The sequence below is a fragment of the Pristis pectinata genome, chromosome 15 (assembly GCF_009764475.1).
Source record: "Pristis pectinata isolate sPriPec2 chromosome 15, sPriPec2.1.pri, whole genome shotgun sequence".
In the NCBI taxonomy this organism is placed as follows: domain Eukaryota; kingdom Metazoa; phylum Chordata; class Chondrichthyes; order Rhinopristiformes; family Pristidae; genus Pristis; species Pristis pectinata.
Window position 1 is genome coordinate 25,880,698 of NC_067419.1, and position 15,829 is coordinate 25,896,526.

At 39.7% G+C, this 15,829-nt stretch overlaps 1 protein-coding gene across 18 annotated transcripts in view; it reads right to left on the bottom strand.

Annotated features, from left to right (window-relative positions):
- Nucleotides 1-15,829, bottom strand: part of LOC127578488 (dedicator of cytokinesis protein 4-like) — a 719,988-nt gene that overhangs the window by 562,782 nt on the left and 141,377 nt on the right. For all 18 annotated transcript variants that reach the window (XM_052030584.1, XM_052030581.1, XM_052030587.1 and 15 more), the window contains exons 13-16: nucleotides 14,510-14,635; nucleotides 6,798-6,922; nucleotides 2,563-2,725; nucleotides 84-190 (exon numbers count right to left, since the gene is read on the bottom strand). In XM_052030584.1, coding sequence (XP_051886544.1) covers nucleotides 84-190; nucleotides 2,563-2,725; nucleotides 6,798-6,922; nucleotides 14,510-14,635 — 521 coding nt within the window. The remainder of the gene's footprint in view (nucleotides 1-83; nucleotides 191-2,562; nucleotides 2,726-6,797; nucleotides 6,923-14,509; nucleotides 14,636-15,829) is intronic.

Here is a 15,829-nt window from a genome sequence, read left to right on the forward strand (position 1 = left end):
CATGATCCATAAAGGACTTGAGACAGTTTACTCTGGGTACATTATAATATCCAGTTATTCAGCTGAATTTAAAGAGCCATTACCTTGTGGACCAGGAGTTCATGAATACCATCTGGTAATGTTCTGCCATCTTCTTGCATCAGTGGAACAAAGGAGAACCCAAAAAGCTTTTTTTCTCCTTTTTCTTTTGCTGAGAACAAAATAAGAACATTTATTGGTATTGGTTTATTATTGTCACTTGTACCGAGGTACAGTGAAAAACTTGTCTTGCATACCGATTGTACAGGTCAATTCATTTCACAGTGCAGTTACACTGAGTTAGTACAGAGTGCATTGATGTAGTACAGGTAAACAATAACAGTACAGAGTAAAGTGTCACAGCTACAGAGAAAGTGTAGTGCAATAAGGTGCAAGATCACAACAAGGTAGATCGTGAGGTCAGAGTCCATCTCATTGTATAAGGGAACTGTTCAATAGTCTTATCACAGTGGGGTAGAAGCTGTCCTTAAGTCTGGTGGTACATGCCTTCAGGCTGCTGTATCTTCTACCTGATGGAAGAGGAGAGAAGGGAGAATGTCCTGGGTGGGTGGGGTCTTCGATTATACTGGCGGCTTCACCAAGACAACGAGAGGTAAAGACAGAGTCCAAGAAGGGGAGGCTGGTATTCTTGATGCGCTGGGCTGTGTCCACAACTCTTTGCAGTTTCCTGTGGTCCTGGGCAGAGCAGTTGCTGTACCAAGCCATGATACATCCAGATAGGATGCTTTCTATGGTGCATCGGTAAAAGTTGGTGAGAGTCAAAGGGGACAAACCAAATTTCTTTAGCCTCCTGAGGAAGTAGAGGCACTGGTGAGCTTTCTTGGCCATGGCATCTATGTGATTTGACCAGGACAGAATATGAAAGATCAGCCAGCCAAGGATTGTGCAGACCAAATGACTGTCAAGTAGTACAGGGAGAATTGGGTCTATTTCCAAGAATACTAAAATAAAGGAACTATTCTAGAGCTTATTGGGTTCCCAAATATCATTTAGGAAATCTTAAAAGTTCTTTCTCGAGGGTGGTACTGTTATTAAAAGAGCCAACCAGTTTTCGATACGCTTTGCTATTCCCTAGGCTTTATAATTAGTTGATCTGCAATCAATGCGAGGCTATTCAGATCTCATCTCTATAGTTTCACTTGTACTTGAAAACAGATCCAAGGTAGATTGCTTAATTGTGGTTTTTTGGATGGGGGTGCAGGTGGAGAGCAGATGTGGGGCAGAAAACCACAGGTACCACAAACACATATCATCATTTTGATAACTTAGATCCTGCCAAATCAGGATGGTACTAAAATCACTGTTTCCACATAAATGGAAGAACCACTTTTTTGGCAAAGCACCTCTCCTGTTAAAAGTCGCTCATTATTGACACTGCGACCTTAAGGCCAATGCATCTGAACAAGACCATTCCCAGTTTAGTGACAAATATAAAATGTATAATAAATGCATTTATGATTTGTATAAAAAAAGTCAACTATTTTGCTATTATTTGGCAGGACTGCAGCATTACCTTTTGTGAATTATGCTGTTGCCAATTGCACAACCAGGTTCAGTTGTGAAACAGAAATCTTATCAATTGCTTCACCATGCAGTTACCTTTAGAAAATCAGCACATTCACAGATCATGGGATGTAGTTCTATTTAGATTTGGAGAGACTAAAATGAGATATCCCCAAAATAGAAATCGAATTTCTTCTATGTGCCAAACTGATTACTCACCCTCCCCCTCCATATAACATCATGCAAATAAGATGCAGAATCACTGCTACATTGGTGAGCACAGAATTCATCCTTTACCTGGTTTCCTTGGTTCAAAACAAAATCTGTTGTCAACATGGGCAGGGGAAATAGTTGCACACATGTTATTTTTTTTGAACTATGAATACCTCTGTTTTTACCTACAAGAATATGGACTCTAGTCATTTAGCCTTCATCAGCCCCAATAATGAGAAGATTTATAAAAAGACAGAGCCATGTGAGCAAAGTGCATTTTGTCTGCAGCTTTTCATTTTAAAGGTACAGGCTCATTTGAAAGTGATTTTAATGGCACAGAATTAACTGAAAATAACCTAATTAGCTCACTGAATTTGGAAATCAGTGCTCATGCTCATTTCATCCTGTTATTGTACACTATTCTTTACGATCTTAGGCAAGTTGTTACTTAATCAGTTCACCCCTGATTTTTGTTGGAACAAATTTAATAAGCCTTTAACATTAATCTTTAACAGATATACAAGTTATTCTTGAATCAAATGATAACGGTCTACAAGTTTTAAAAACTGTACCAAACTATTTTGACAAAAGATTGTTTGATAATGTATATCTGCCGTACATCTGAGATATGGAATAGGAAAGAATATGTGGAGAGACTTAAAATAAAATTGCTGCATTTGAATTGATTCTTCTGCAGACTAGCTATGCTAAATCTGACAATCTTCTTTTTAATTCACACATGCAGGTCAGCATGATCACAGTACTTGGTCTATTCAGAGTGCGAGTCAATGATGTAACAATGCTTACTGGAACAGTGCCTGAATTCCAGGCGGATGTGTGCACCCCTAAATTTATCCACAGGAATTGGAAGCTTCAGCAGCTCACCCCATCTGGGGCTATTGTTGTGATAAAGCACAAATGAGTGATGTTCACTCACTGGCATTTCTCCAGATCCCAGTGAAATACAATCCTGTAGGAGGAAGGAAAAATGTTTTCAAGGTCAAGGAATTATGATGCTTGTACATTTCTGCACACAATAAGGGAACAAAACTGAATAAACTGCAGCAGAATTCAGCGTATAAAATATAACCTAGAGGAAACCAATTGCAGAAAACTTGATCAGACAGCAAGCAATGAAACAGTCTCTCCTGACATTTTAATGAAATGAAATTGAATATCTTTATTTGTTTAATCTCTTTACCAAGTTATAGAGCAGCTTACAAATAAATATGTAGCAGTTAGCACGATGCTATTACAGCGCCAGTGATCGGGGTTCGATTCCTGTCGCTGTCTGTAAGGAGTTTGTACATTCTCCCCGTGTCTGCGTGGGTTTCCTCCGGGTGCTCCGGTTTCCTCCCACATTCCAAAGACATACGGGTAGGTTAATTTGGGTTTAAAAAAAAAATGGGTGGCGTGGACTCGTTGGGCCAGAAGGGCCTGTTACCATGCTGTAAATAAAAAAATCAAAAAAAAATCAAATCCGAACATTCTATATAAGATGACTAGTTGAGGACATTCTTATCGAACACAGAATTAACATGCTACAGTTGCCTGAGAGAACTTAAACTCCATTTTGGGTTTAATGATCAGTAATAAACTTTAATTAGTTAATAATCCAACGTTAAGAGAACACCCAGCTAATAGAGATCACACAATGGTAATATATAGTATTATACTAGAGAGAGAGAAGGGAAGTCATAAACTATAGCTTCGGGTTTAGGTACTGCTGACATTGGTGAGATGAGGCAGAAACTGGCCACAATAGACTAGGCAGAACTATTAACTGATGAACAGTAAGAGATAGTTAAATAAATAATTGGTAGAACAGAAGACATCCACAAACCCCTAAAGGGCAAGAGATCTACTTGTGTAATTAGGCAATCTAGGTGATCAAGCAAAGTGAATTGGAATTAGTTTATTATTGTCACATGTACCAAGGTACAGTGAAAGACTTGTCTTGCATACTGTTCATAGAGATCAATTCATTACAACAGTGCATTGAGGTAGTACAAGGTAAATAATAACAGAGTGCAGAATAAAGTGTGACCACTACAGAGAAAGTGCAGTGCAGGTAGAAAATAAGGTGCAAAGTCATATCAAGGTAGATTGTGAGGTCAAGACTCCATCTTAACATACTAGGGAACTGTTCAATAGTCTTATAACAGCAGGATAGAAGCTGTCCTTGAGTTTTACTGATACAATAAAACTAAAAGAAACAGCCTTGAAATAAAGCAAAGAACAGTTGTGTTCCTATGGACAGAGTGACAGAAAGAGCAACAAAGGCATACAAGGTGGACATGAGAAAAATATTGTGAGAGATATCAGAAGGTAATACAAAGGGCTTATACAAGTATATTGAGAGGAAAAGGTTAGCTAATGTGCCTGTCATAATGACCAATTCAAGCAACTCCATAAATGGAAATAAAGAAATTCTATTAAATAATTAATTTACATTGTTTTTGCAGTTGGGGACAAGGATAATAGCAAAAATAAAAGATAAATCAAGGGACTAATTTTTTTTAAAAAAACACAGATGCTGAAAGTCTAAAATAAAAAAAAACTGGAAATACTCAACATGTTAGGCTGCATTGCTGGAAAGACAAACAGAATTAATGTTTCAGGTTGAAGACCCTTCATCAGATCTGGGAAGGAGACAAGTTAAACTGCAGGACAGGGGTGGGGGGAGGGGGGTGGGGAGACGTCTCTAATGGGGTGAAGCTGGGGTGACCATGGAGACAATCTGTAAATAAATTTGTCTGGTCATTCAGTGAATGAGAGCAGTTGGAGAATGAGAACATAGGCAAAGAATACAAGTTACAAAATGTAGATCAAGGTGGACATATCCTCCACTCCCAAAGGACCAATAAAAAGGGTGGGGGGGGGGGGGGTGAAGGAAAAAAAGCAAACAAGCTGAGCTAACATCACAGATAGATGACTGATACAGACAGAGAAATCAAGTTACCTGAAGTTGTAGGATTCAATATTGCACTTCACAATTGATACATTCTTTTGTCTAGGATCTTTTGTCTGTGAATTCTTTCCATCTGCTCCCATTTAGTCAATGACCAGATAACCTTGTTCACAGGTTATCCATATGATCACCCCAGTTTTACCCAATCAGAGACATCCCCCCTTTCCCCAATCTCCCTGAAGTTCAACAAGCTTCTTTTGTTTCCTTTCCAGATCAGACAGGGTCTCCGACCTGAAACGTTTCGCTTTCCAAGATACTGCCTGCCCGCTTGAGTATTTCCACTACTTTCCCTTTTTAAGGAGCTAATGGAATTCAATACAAATAAAGACAGTTTCAGAAAAACTGTATGTAAAAGTACAGAAATCACCAGGATTTGAATGTGTCCACCACTCTTGAAAGTGGAGGCACCTTAAATGGCTTGAAGTGGCTAATCCCACCACATTCTGCCCTTGTGATGGCTGTGGAACAGATAACGCTGTGGAACAGATAACACTGTGGACTCTTCAACACAGCCCTCCTTGTGGATTAAGCAGTTGTATAAGAGGATCCTGTGATCTTTTTGGCTGTTCTCAGGGATACATACAGATACAAATATCAACTGCTGCTGGAAGACCATCAACTCAGTCTGCCCTAAACTTGTTGGTCTTCCAGTGTAGGGAGAAGTCCGCAAGCGATTGCTACCGATTGGCAAATCCCAAGGTGGAGTATGTGCTTGGGGATGCACTGAAGCTCAGTGCAGCCACCACAATGGCTCTGAGGGGTTGGACCACAGTCTAGCATCCTGCCACCACTGGACAGTGAGGGGCTGGGCTTGTGAAATAACCTCTCAAATGCTCATGGGTGCATTGTTGAAGGAGGAAACATGAGTGGCAATGACCCATCATTATTTTCGAAATAATAAAAAGATGTGTCTGCACGCAAATTGACAGGATATGATCGGCACTGTTCCTAGGGGAACTGAACTGCAGACGCAGCTTTTCATTACACTTAAACCATTTAGGAGGGAGGAAAAATAGAGCTGTACATTAAAGTTTGCTGATTTTACTGTTATGTTGCAAGATAAAGCTGGATGGGTGCAGAGATTGGAGAAAATATAGGAACTGTGAATTAGCTAAGATATGGAGAGTGCAAGTACAAAAAGAACTGAAATCTTGTGCAAGTACAGAAAATGAATTTAAAAAATCAATGCAATAGTTGCTTTTATCTCAAACATATTGGGATTCATAGGGGTGGAAGTCATAACACAGCTCTATAGAGTTCAGGATTGGTCTCAATATTCAATTCACCACATCTCAGGATGGACATAATAGGCTTGGAGGGAATAGAGCAGAGTTTCGCGAGAATGACACTGGGTTCAAATGGTTAAATTATGAGTTCAATTGCAACACAAGGCTTTTGTTGCTTGAACATGGAAGCTTACGAGGTGGTCTAACAGAAAGATCTAAGATGATTGATAGAAGGATTTAACGGGCTATTTCCTTGGATGGGGTGGCCCAGCACAAGGGAGCTTGGCCGATTGGACAGGATAACAGTGAGCACACTTTGACACAAAAGTTAAGAGGTAAAGGACATTGGGAATTCTCGCCCTTTAAAAAAATACTGTTGAAACTAATAGATTGGGAAGGTGTAGCTGGGTTCTATTGGGAATTTCAAAACTGGTCTTTATGGATTTTTGACAGGCAAGGCTATTAGTCATAGGATCAAGGTGAGTACGCGGAGTTAAGTAGACATGATCTAAACGAAGAGAGTAACGGGTTTGATAGGGTGAAATGCCTATGCCTGCTCCAATGCGCTTATTTTCTTTCTCTACCCTCCCTCTCTTCACATGTCTGGCTTCCCCTCTCGAAATTGATGGAGTACAGCGAGCCACTGTGGAGGTGATAATGGGAGCGAGAAAATCCAACCATTCTAAGGCAGAATACCCAATGGTGCCTTCGTCAATCTTGATGCAAAACACTTTCCACCCTACCCTTCCAAAGTACAACTATTGTGGCAGGTCTTTTGAGGCAAAATATCATACTTAAATTGTTTAAAGAGAGCAAAAAAGAGTAAGGATGTAATCTTTATTTACCTTTAACACCTGCCCTTCACTATCTAAAACATACATGGTTACATCCACATTCCTGGCCACACTCTTGCCTCCTTTCTCGTATTCCCCTCGCTCCAGTGTTATGTACAAGTCATTTCTGATGTCACCTGAGTGAATAACAGAAAATATTTAGTATTAGGAAATATATTTTATTAAAATATTTAAAAAACAAAAGGATTTCTGTAATTTTCTTCAAATGTGATATGAGCTCCTTGTCTTTGAACTTGCACCTGGGTCAAACTGAATCCTGCATCATCCAAGGCAGGCCAGCTCCAAAGCTCTGAAAATGTTTCCTCTGACTCTCAGTAAAGAAATACCTGGTTTACATTTGCCACTTTAAGGAACTGGTATTTGAAACTCAGGAGCAGGGGAGAGAAAATCTAGAATTTCACAGAACGACACATTAGCACGCCATTCAGTTTTGTTATATTGATGGAACCAAAAATGGCATTTATGAGATGAAAATTTAATTATGATAATCAGTTATTAATGAATCACAGGTTATTTAATTAATGCACCCATTCCATCTCTTGTCCAGTGTCACCTAAATACAGCAATCTATGCAAACAAAAAGCATCGTCCTGTTGGTAGCCCTTTCAGGGAGCCGAATGACTTCTTTATGTAATGTACAATTCTGAGATCCTATGTAATAACCTGGGTAACAGTTCTGTTGCAGGAGGCCTTTGCATCCATAAAAAGATGAAATTATGTGTGTGAATCATTAAATATTGCTTTGTGTAGAACAACGCATTTACAGCAAGGTGGGAGTTTAATCGCCCCATGCTGTCTATGGGTTATGCAAAAATGAACTCACTGCATTCTCCTAGAGCCTTGTAGCTTTTTCTGTTCCAAATGTTTACCCACCTTTCCTAAAAAGCTGCTATGTGCCATCCACGTGACATAACATTGTAACCTTCAGCACTGTCTAGATATAAAATTTTCTCCAAAACACCCTTCTGCCTTTCAATTTTAAAGTGCTGGCACCTTGACATGAACTCAAAGAAAATAGTATTTCACTATTCCTTTTAACATAATTTGCTGTAATTTTATAAAACAATACTAGATTTCCTTTATTCCTCTCTGCTCCAGTAGTAGTAGTCTCAATGCCTAATCTCTCAATATCCATGAACTCCCATCCTTCCATCAGCTCAATTAATCCATGCTGAATTCTCTCAAACATTTTAAGTCCCTCATTCTCATGAAGTGCTAAAAGTTCCACATAGTATTATAATTATGAATATATTGTATATCATCATGACCATTACTTCAATCTCAATAACATTTCAAACTCTCATTTCTATAAATGGGCCAGATCTTGCCACTACTCCAAACAAAACTAGCCAGGTTCTGCCAGTTGAAACTGCAGCAAGTCTCAGACTTCCTCACATGTCCTATTGCATGTGGTTGTCGGGACTTCACAGATAGTTTGGGAATCCTAATTCTGTCAGTTTGCTTCCTGCGGGACTCCCTGTGGCAGTATTTAATCATGCTTGGACTTCTCTGCACCAAACTGGGGAAAACTGTCTCTCTGATTCTGCATCAGCTGCATTGAGCTAGCGCAGGGTCTGAAACTCCACAGGTTTCAACGATCTTTGTAATATTGTAGATTAGGAAGCCAAGGGGAAAGTAACTGTTTATTTTAATTATTTCATTTTACAAACCATAAATGTCTTGGGTGTTTCAGTTCAATTTTTATTTGTTAGAATTATTTACAATGTCCTTGAGGCATTTAAAAACTAAAAATAAATTTGTTTTTACACCTGGTTTGACCAGCTGTCACAGCAACACTTACTGCACCACTGGAGACAATGTTGCTGCTCAGATCAAATTGTTAGACTCAAAATTGGCCAACTACCTCCAGCCTAGATAAGTACAGGCACTGGGGACCAGAAGTAGGGAGCCCAACTACTTCTAAGATTTGGACTAATGTTTTCAACTATTTGCATTTTAAGCTCATGCATCTGAATCCCTAGCTCTCTCTGTCCTCATCTAGACCATTAATTTCTTTTAATTTACTACACTATGCAAAATATTTTTCCAGTCTTTAATACCTGGAACTAAAAAGTGTAATTCCTCTTTCCTTGTTGGATATGAAACAAACTTACCTCTGATGCAGCATGAATGCAGCCCATGAAGCATTGGCCATACAGTCCTCACCTGATATTATCCTGTAGGGGTTCATATCCCCACTGATATTAATGCTCCCACAAGATTGAAATCTTGAAGTGCATTGCAACATTATTTTACCTCTCCCAACAACATTAACAGTGCAGAATCTACGTTCTTCTGCTCTGTGCCACACAATGCGGTTAATTTGCCCAAAGAGTTTTAAATGCACATGTCTTTGTGAGTTTTTAAACACTCTGAGATTATGTAATAACCTATGGATAACATTAGTCAAGAAGCATAGTTTCAATGCACTCCCAAGCGTAAAATATGCCCCAAATCTGTAATCATTTAAAATCACCTACACATTTTTACTGACAAGAATCCACTGCCCTCTATTGGTGGAAGTTGTCATCTCATTGTGACTGAATGAAGAAATATCCTGAGTGAGAAACTGCTCCATACCATTTTCTGGTGTGAAAACAGCATTGTGAATCACCCCAATTCAATTTTGAAATTTACGCAAAAAGCACCAACTTCAATTGCGAGGTTCACAGGACAATGTTCTTTGTTTCCCTGGACAACACCATGCTAAAATTCACTTTGTCAGTCTCAGAGGAAGTCTCCCTATTTTTATGTTACAAGTTCTCACATCTGTCAGCATGTAGTCCAGCAGGTGCTACCTTTGGAGCCACCTCTTAAAAGTACATACCACAATACAAGCAACATGACTCCAGTTACGGGTGAGTGCTACTACTGAATGAATGGAGGTTGCAATGATAGGAGTATGTGTCAAGGGCTCAGGGGTCAAGAGGTTGGTGATGAACAATATCTGCAGGAGGCATACTCTTTGTGCATGGAGACCATCTAAGGTTACGCTTTTGCACTACTGGAAGGTAGTTGTCAGGGAGGACTCTGTAAAGACATGAGCACAGTCTTTGGAGGATAGTAGTCTGAGGAGCCTGTAATGCAGGCAAATGTCTGTGCCCTCTCTGCCTTCTCCTACAGCCTGAGGTCAATGAAGTTTCCTCTCCTTGTTAGAGAGTTTGGGTTATCTCTCCAATGTCCAGTGAGTAGCAAGCTGCAAAATGCAGCAGATGCAGCCTAGAATAACCCCAATGCTAGGAATCTAAGAATGATGGTGAGCCTGTCCTCAATGAGCGAAGTTATTAAGGCACTTGTCAGGCTGGATTTAAGATTGTACAAGGTCACAACAGTCAGAGAAGACAAAGAATGCAAACCTAGAAACTGGATCACGTGGCGCCCATTTTTGGCTCATAAATTGACATAATTCAGAGGAAAATTGCCCGAGAGATTTTTTCCAGTGAAACAGGGCCAATCAAGAAAAAGATCAGAACATTGTTGTGCACTGTCCACATAATTGCATGCTATGTTTTCCCCTCCAGCTTTCTGGCTGTTGAAGGTTGTCGGAAATGCTGGATTTGTGGCCACATGGGGCTATTGAGTAAGACCCTTCTCATCCGACCCAGGTAAGAACAGGTGTGGGAGAACTGCAGGCAGTGATTCTGGGTGGGGCAATTCCGGCCAATGTGATCTGACCCATAGTAATGTACCGTGATGATAAATGGGAAGGTTAACTAAAAAATGTTACAACAAGCCACAAAGGAATATCAGGATAAGTGACAGAAAAGAAACAATTGCTAAATGATAGATTTTAGGGAGCAACTTAAAGGGGAATAGAGAAGTGGATACCTTTAGGGAGGGAATTCCAGAGCTTTGAAATAATTTTATTAAATTGTAGTAGAACAGATTCTCAATACATTTAATACCGAATCAAATGCAGCTGGTGCTAGAAGTCTGAAAGAAAATTGAAAATTGCCCATTGGAAAAACTCAGCAAATTAAGCAGATTTGGAAAGAGAAGCAATAATATATTTAATTGTTGCAGCATTTAACGTTCAGATCTGTATTTAGGGCAGAGTCTTGAAAAACTATATTGAAAACCTCAGTCCACTCGTATCATGTCTGAATGGAGAAAGGTTAATTTACAGCTATAAACATCTGCAAAAGAGTTTCAGTTTTTCATCTGGATTTTCATTCAAAGCATACTTTATAAGTCTTTTTGATCATTTGCCAGGCAAAAGCCTCCCCTGATGTGGTAAATGTGCCAATAGCTTGGAAATGTAGGGTTTAAGGGTTATTTTCATTTGTATTATATATATGTTAGATACTGTATCCAATATGACTTCGTTGACTGTGTGCATTAAACCCACTTGGCTGTCAGAAAAGATTGTATCCTGTTATAATTTAGATGTTCAACTACATGAAGGAGCTATGGAGTTAAACAGTTGGCTAGCAATTCATTCACACAAAGAGAGTGGGGGAGAGTGCGCGCGCGCGCATCTGTCCGTGTGTGCGTCTGTCCATCCATGTGTGTCCGCCTGTCCATCTGTGTGTATTCTGTGACATTTGGAAAGTACACGGCCATTTCTGCAGCTGCCCAGTCAGGTATCCAACAGCACCAGCGACCAGAGTTCAATTCCAGCCACTGTCTGTAAGGAGTTTGTACGTTCTCCCTGTGACTGCGTGCATTTCCTCTGGATGCTCCAGTTTCCTCCCACATTCCAAAGACATACAGGTTAGGAAGTTGTGAGCATGCTATGTTGGCACTGGAAGTGCGGCAACACTTGTGGGCTGCCCCCGGAACACTATGCAAAACATGCATTTCACTGTGTGTTTCGATGTATATGTGACTAATAAAGATATTTTATTTTAAATAGTGACAAAAGCAACAAAGTAACATTGTGCACTTAGATGTACTGTGTCTGTTCAACAGCAGGCATAGGTTGCTCCCAAAAGCTCTGAATTATAATGGATGTTGCATAAAAAGTGATTTCATCAAGTGTGCACCTGACATCGAGGGAAAAACATAGCATGCATTTATGTGAATAGTGCACAGCAATGTTCTGATCTTTTTTTTGATTGGCCCTATTTCACCGGAAAAGATCTCCAGGGCAATTTTACTCTGAATTATGTCAATTTATGAGCAAAAAATGGTCACCACATGATCTGGCATTAACCAGAAGAACAAAAGTAAACAATGAAGTAAACCAAAATAATTTTACAGAACAGTAACTAACATTCCACTTTCCCTCCAAAATCTTTGTCCTACATTCAGTCGGGTCTTGGATCTGGAAGGCAATACCCAACGTAATGGTAGGGGATCCTAGTTTAACTGGGTGCTGCCACTGAGCACAATGGGCATCTTAGTAAATCTTGGACTTCCACCAACATGCACTAATGTCAGGGATCCTCTAAGTCCAAGGCCCAAATGGCAGCATTATTTAACGTGATCCCAACTACGCAAAAGATGCTTATGTTGTTAGGCCCAAAAGGAAAAACCTAATGTTGTGTCATTACACTATACATCATGGTCATGATAGATCCCAACAGATGGATGAGTAATCATGGTAGTATTTAAAAATAATACCTTGCTTTTTTGGGTAGAAAACAAGATTTGGCAAGGGAAGAGGATTTTCTGGATTGGAGGAAGATATAGAACAACAATGGATATATTCAAACAAAAGTCAAAATTATTTGGATCGATAAACAGCAAATGCCAACTTCATTTGACATGCCTCATGGTAGCCTGGTCCTGAAGATTAAATCACATGGGATCCATGGTGAATTTGTAAACTGGATACAAAATTGGTTTGGTCATAGGAGACAGATGGTAGTGGTGCAGGGGTGTTCTTCCAAGTAGAGTGGAGGTCTGTGACCAGTGGTGTTCTGCAAGAATTAGTGACGGGACCTCTGTTGTTTGTAATATGCATGAATTCGGTTGAAAATATAAGTGGTCTCATTAATAAGTACGCAGATGACATGAGAATTGGTGGAATTGTGGATTGCAAGTAAGGTTGTCAAAGGATAAAGAATACAGTTCAGTTGGAAAGTTGGGTGGAGAAATGGCAGATGCATTTTAATTTAGACAAGTTTGAGGTATTGCAGGTTGGGAGGTCAAATGCGAGAAAAAAAACAGTAAATGGCAGGACCCTTAGGAGCATTAACGTACAGAGGGATCTTGGCTTACAAGTCCATAACTCTCTGAAAGTGGCGACACAATTGGATAGGGTGGGAAAGTTATTTCATCGGTCGGGGCATTCAGTTTAGAAGTTAGGAATTCATGTTGTGGTTGTTTAAAACAGTGGTTAGGCTATATTTGAAGTACTGTGTACAGTTCTGGTCACCACACCGCAGGAAGGATGTGGAGGTTTTGGAGAGGGTGCAGAAAAGATTCACCAGGATGTTGCCTAGATTGGAGTGAAGTAGCTATAAGGAGAGGTTGGTCAAACTTGGATCACTTGCTATGGAGTGTTGGAGGCTGAGGGGCAACCTGACAGAAGTATATAAAGTTATGAGAGGCACAGATAGAGTAGAGAGCCAGTGTCTTTTCTCCCCCCAGGGTGGAAATGTCAAATACAAGGCGGCATAAGTTTAAGGCAAGAGGAGGAAAGTTTAAATAAGATTTGCAGGGCAAGTTTTTTGTTTACACAGAGAGTGAGTGGTAGGTGCCTGGAACATTGAGGTGGTAGAAGCAGATATGACAGCTTCAGAGACATTTAGACAGACACATGAACAGGCAGGGTATAGAGGGATAAGGACCACATGCGGGCAGATGGGATTAAGTTACATTGGCATCATGGTAGGTGCAGACATGGTGGGCTGAAGGGTCTGTTACTGTGCTGTTCAAATGTTCCACAGTCCAGGTTCTGATATTGGATTTTTTGTGTCGATAATCAGGGCTGGCCATTTTCTACTCTGTCATTTATAGGTGTTACAGGCTCAGTTTTTTTCTCTCCATCAGTACAGTCTGAACTGTTGGATAGGTCCCACAGCCTGGTAATAACATAGTGTTTCTTTTGTCTATATTATCACCCCTGACTGCTCCCATTAACACACTTGACTGGATGACCCTTACAACTCATCCCCACTGCAATCCTGGTCTCACCCTATCACAGATATTCTCTTTGTTCTATCTTTCTCTTTCACCACCTTCTCCGTGACTTTAAACATTTCTTCCCCACCCCACCCCCACCAAAATCTCCCTTTCCGATTTAACCTGCAATGTTAACTCTGTTTCTCTTTCCATAGATGCTGTCTGACCCACTGAGCATTTCCAGCATTTTCTGGTTTTATTTTATACCAGAAAATTGCTCAGTTTAGCGGTGTTGGTTGAGGAAAGATATTGGCCAAGACATCATTGATAAATCCCCTCTTCTCTTTGAATAGGCCCCAAGAGTGTGAATCTGAGAAGTCAGTGCCCTCTCGGTACAGCAGTCCCTCAGTACTGGTCTGAAGGGTCACCTGTGAGTATGTACAAAAATCTGGAATGAGACTTTACCCCAGAGTGTGACTAGTACCGAATCCATTATAACATTAGCCTTTTTGATTACTTTGAGTATGAGTTACTTAGATAATTCAAAGTCTTTAAAGCTAAATCATAAGTCGTAAAACTCATGTAAATAATTTATAAATTCAGATTTTTTTTTTGAAATCTCTATACTACGAGAGCATCCTGGAGAAAATAAAATAGTTTCATCTTGTCGATAGATTACTTTTCAAACGTACCTGGCATTATAATATCTGAGAAGCCCAATTTTCTGGTGATAGCCACACCTCTCGTAAACAAAACTGGGTACTCTCTTCGGATCTGATCAATATCTCCATGCAGCAGCTGCAGTGCCACAGATAAGCCTTGAACCAAGAACAGACACACAACAGTTTGAGATTTCATGGAGAGTGAAGGAAAATCTTCTGCAATGAAACAGGAGTTAAAATCAGCTGGGAAAAAACCCAAAACCTTATGAATGTCCAAGATTGGTAAGGAAAATAACAGTTCCTATTAACTTGCTTCTGTTGATTCAATTATTATTTTGTAATGGGAAGCAGCAGGAATTATACATTTAAATTGTACGCTCGGATCAGTAGCTTATCACACTGAGTTACATATTTGTTCTATTGCTCCTTCTTGTGAAGTTAGTACTTAATCAATGCAATTCAAGTTTTTGAAAGGTGATATCTCTTAAATTTAGCTTTGCAATTATCTGAGCAAAATACGATGCTCCCTCCCTTCACAGTCCCAACTGCATCAAAATGTACCCTGATGAGAGGATAACAGTTTTCTCATTTGATCTGGTCAACCTGCACAGTGCAACTAAAGCATGCTGCTAGCAACCAGATCCATTAAAAACAAGCTTGGTTAGAACTTAAATGGACTCATTTAATAAACTTCCAGATATGATGCACATTCAATTTTATAGAGTATACCAAGGAAAATCAACAATATCTGTGGTCTACACCTGTTCTATAATTCAGTGTCATAGTAACACCAATTAGGAATGTGCAAGCCTAAGGCCATGTCTATCAAGCAATGGAACCATTAACATTTTGTTATTTTTTGGAAATATACCAAAATATACAGGATAGGGCCAGAGAAAGTTGTCGTTACTCCTCTCAAAGACATGGTGCTGGATCTAAACCACATTACTACTTAACAAGTTTTCCTAATTCTGAAAGTGCTACGTGAAGTGAGATTGCGTTTTACCATCTTCTACATGGTGCAAGTCCACTGCATGAAACTGGCATTTAGACATCTAATAAAGAACGGTGGCACTGAAAAATAAAAAGCTCGTGGCAGTGCAAAACTAAATGATACTCTGTGGTTGAGAAAATATCCAAGAATTTGGTCTGAAATATACACTATAGAAATTTGCTGATTGACCAAAGTAACATTATATTTTTATTTAACTGAAGATCCATAAGATATCTCAGGCACATCAATTTAGGATTAACCCACAAGTGACAAAATAGCCACTGTCAAAGCTCTGGACCTGCAAGCCACATATTGGCCTTTTGTTTTGAATGGATAACCCAGGGTTAAGACATAAT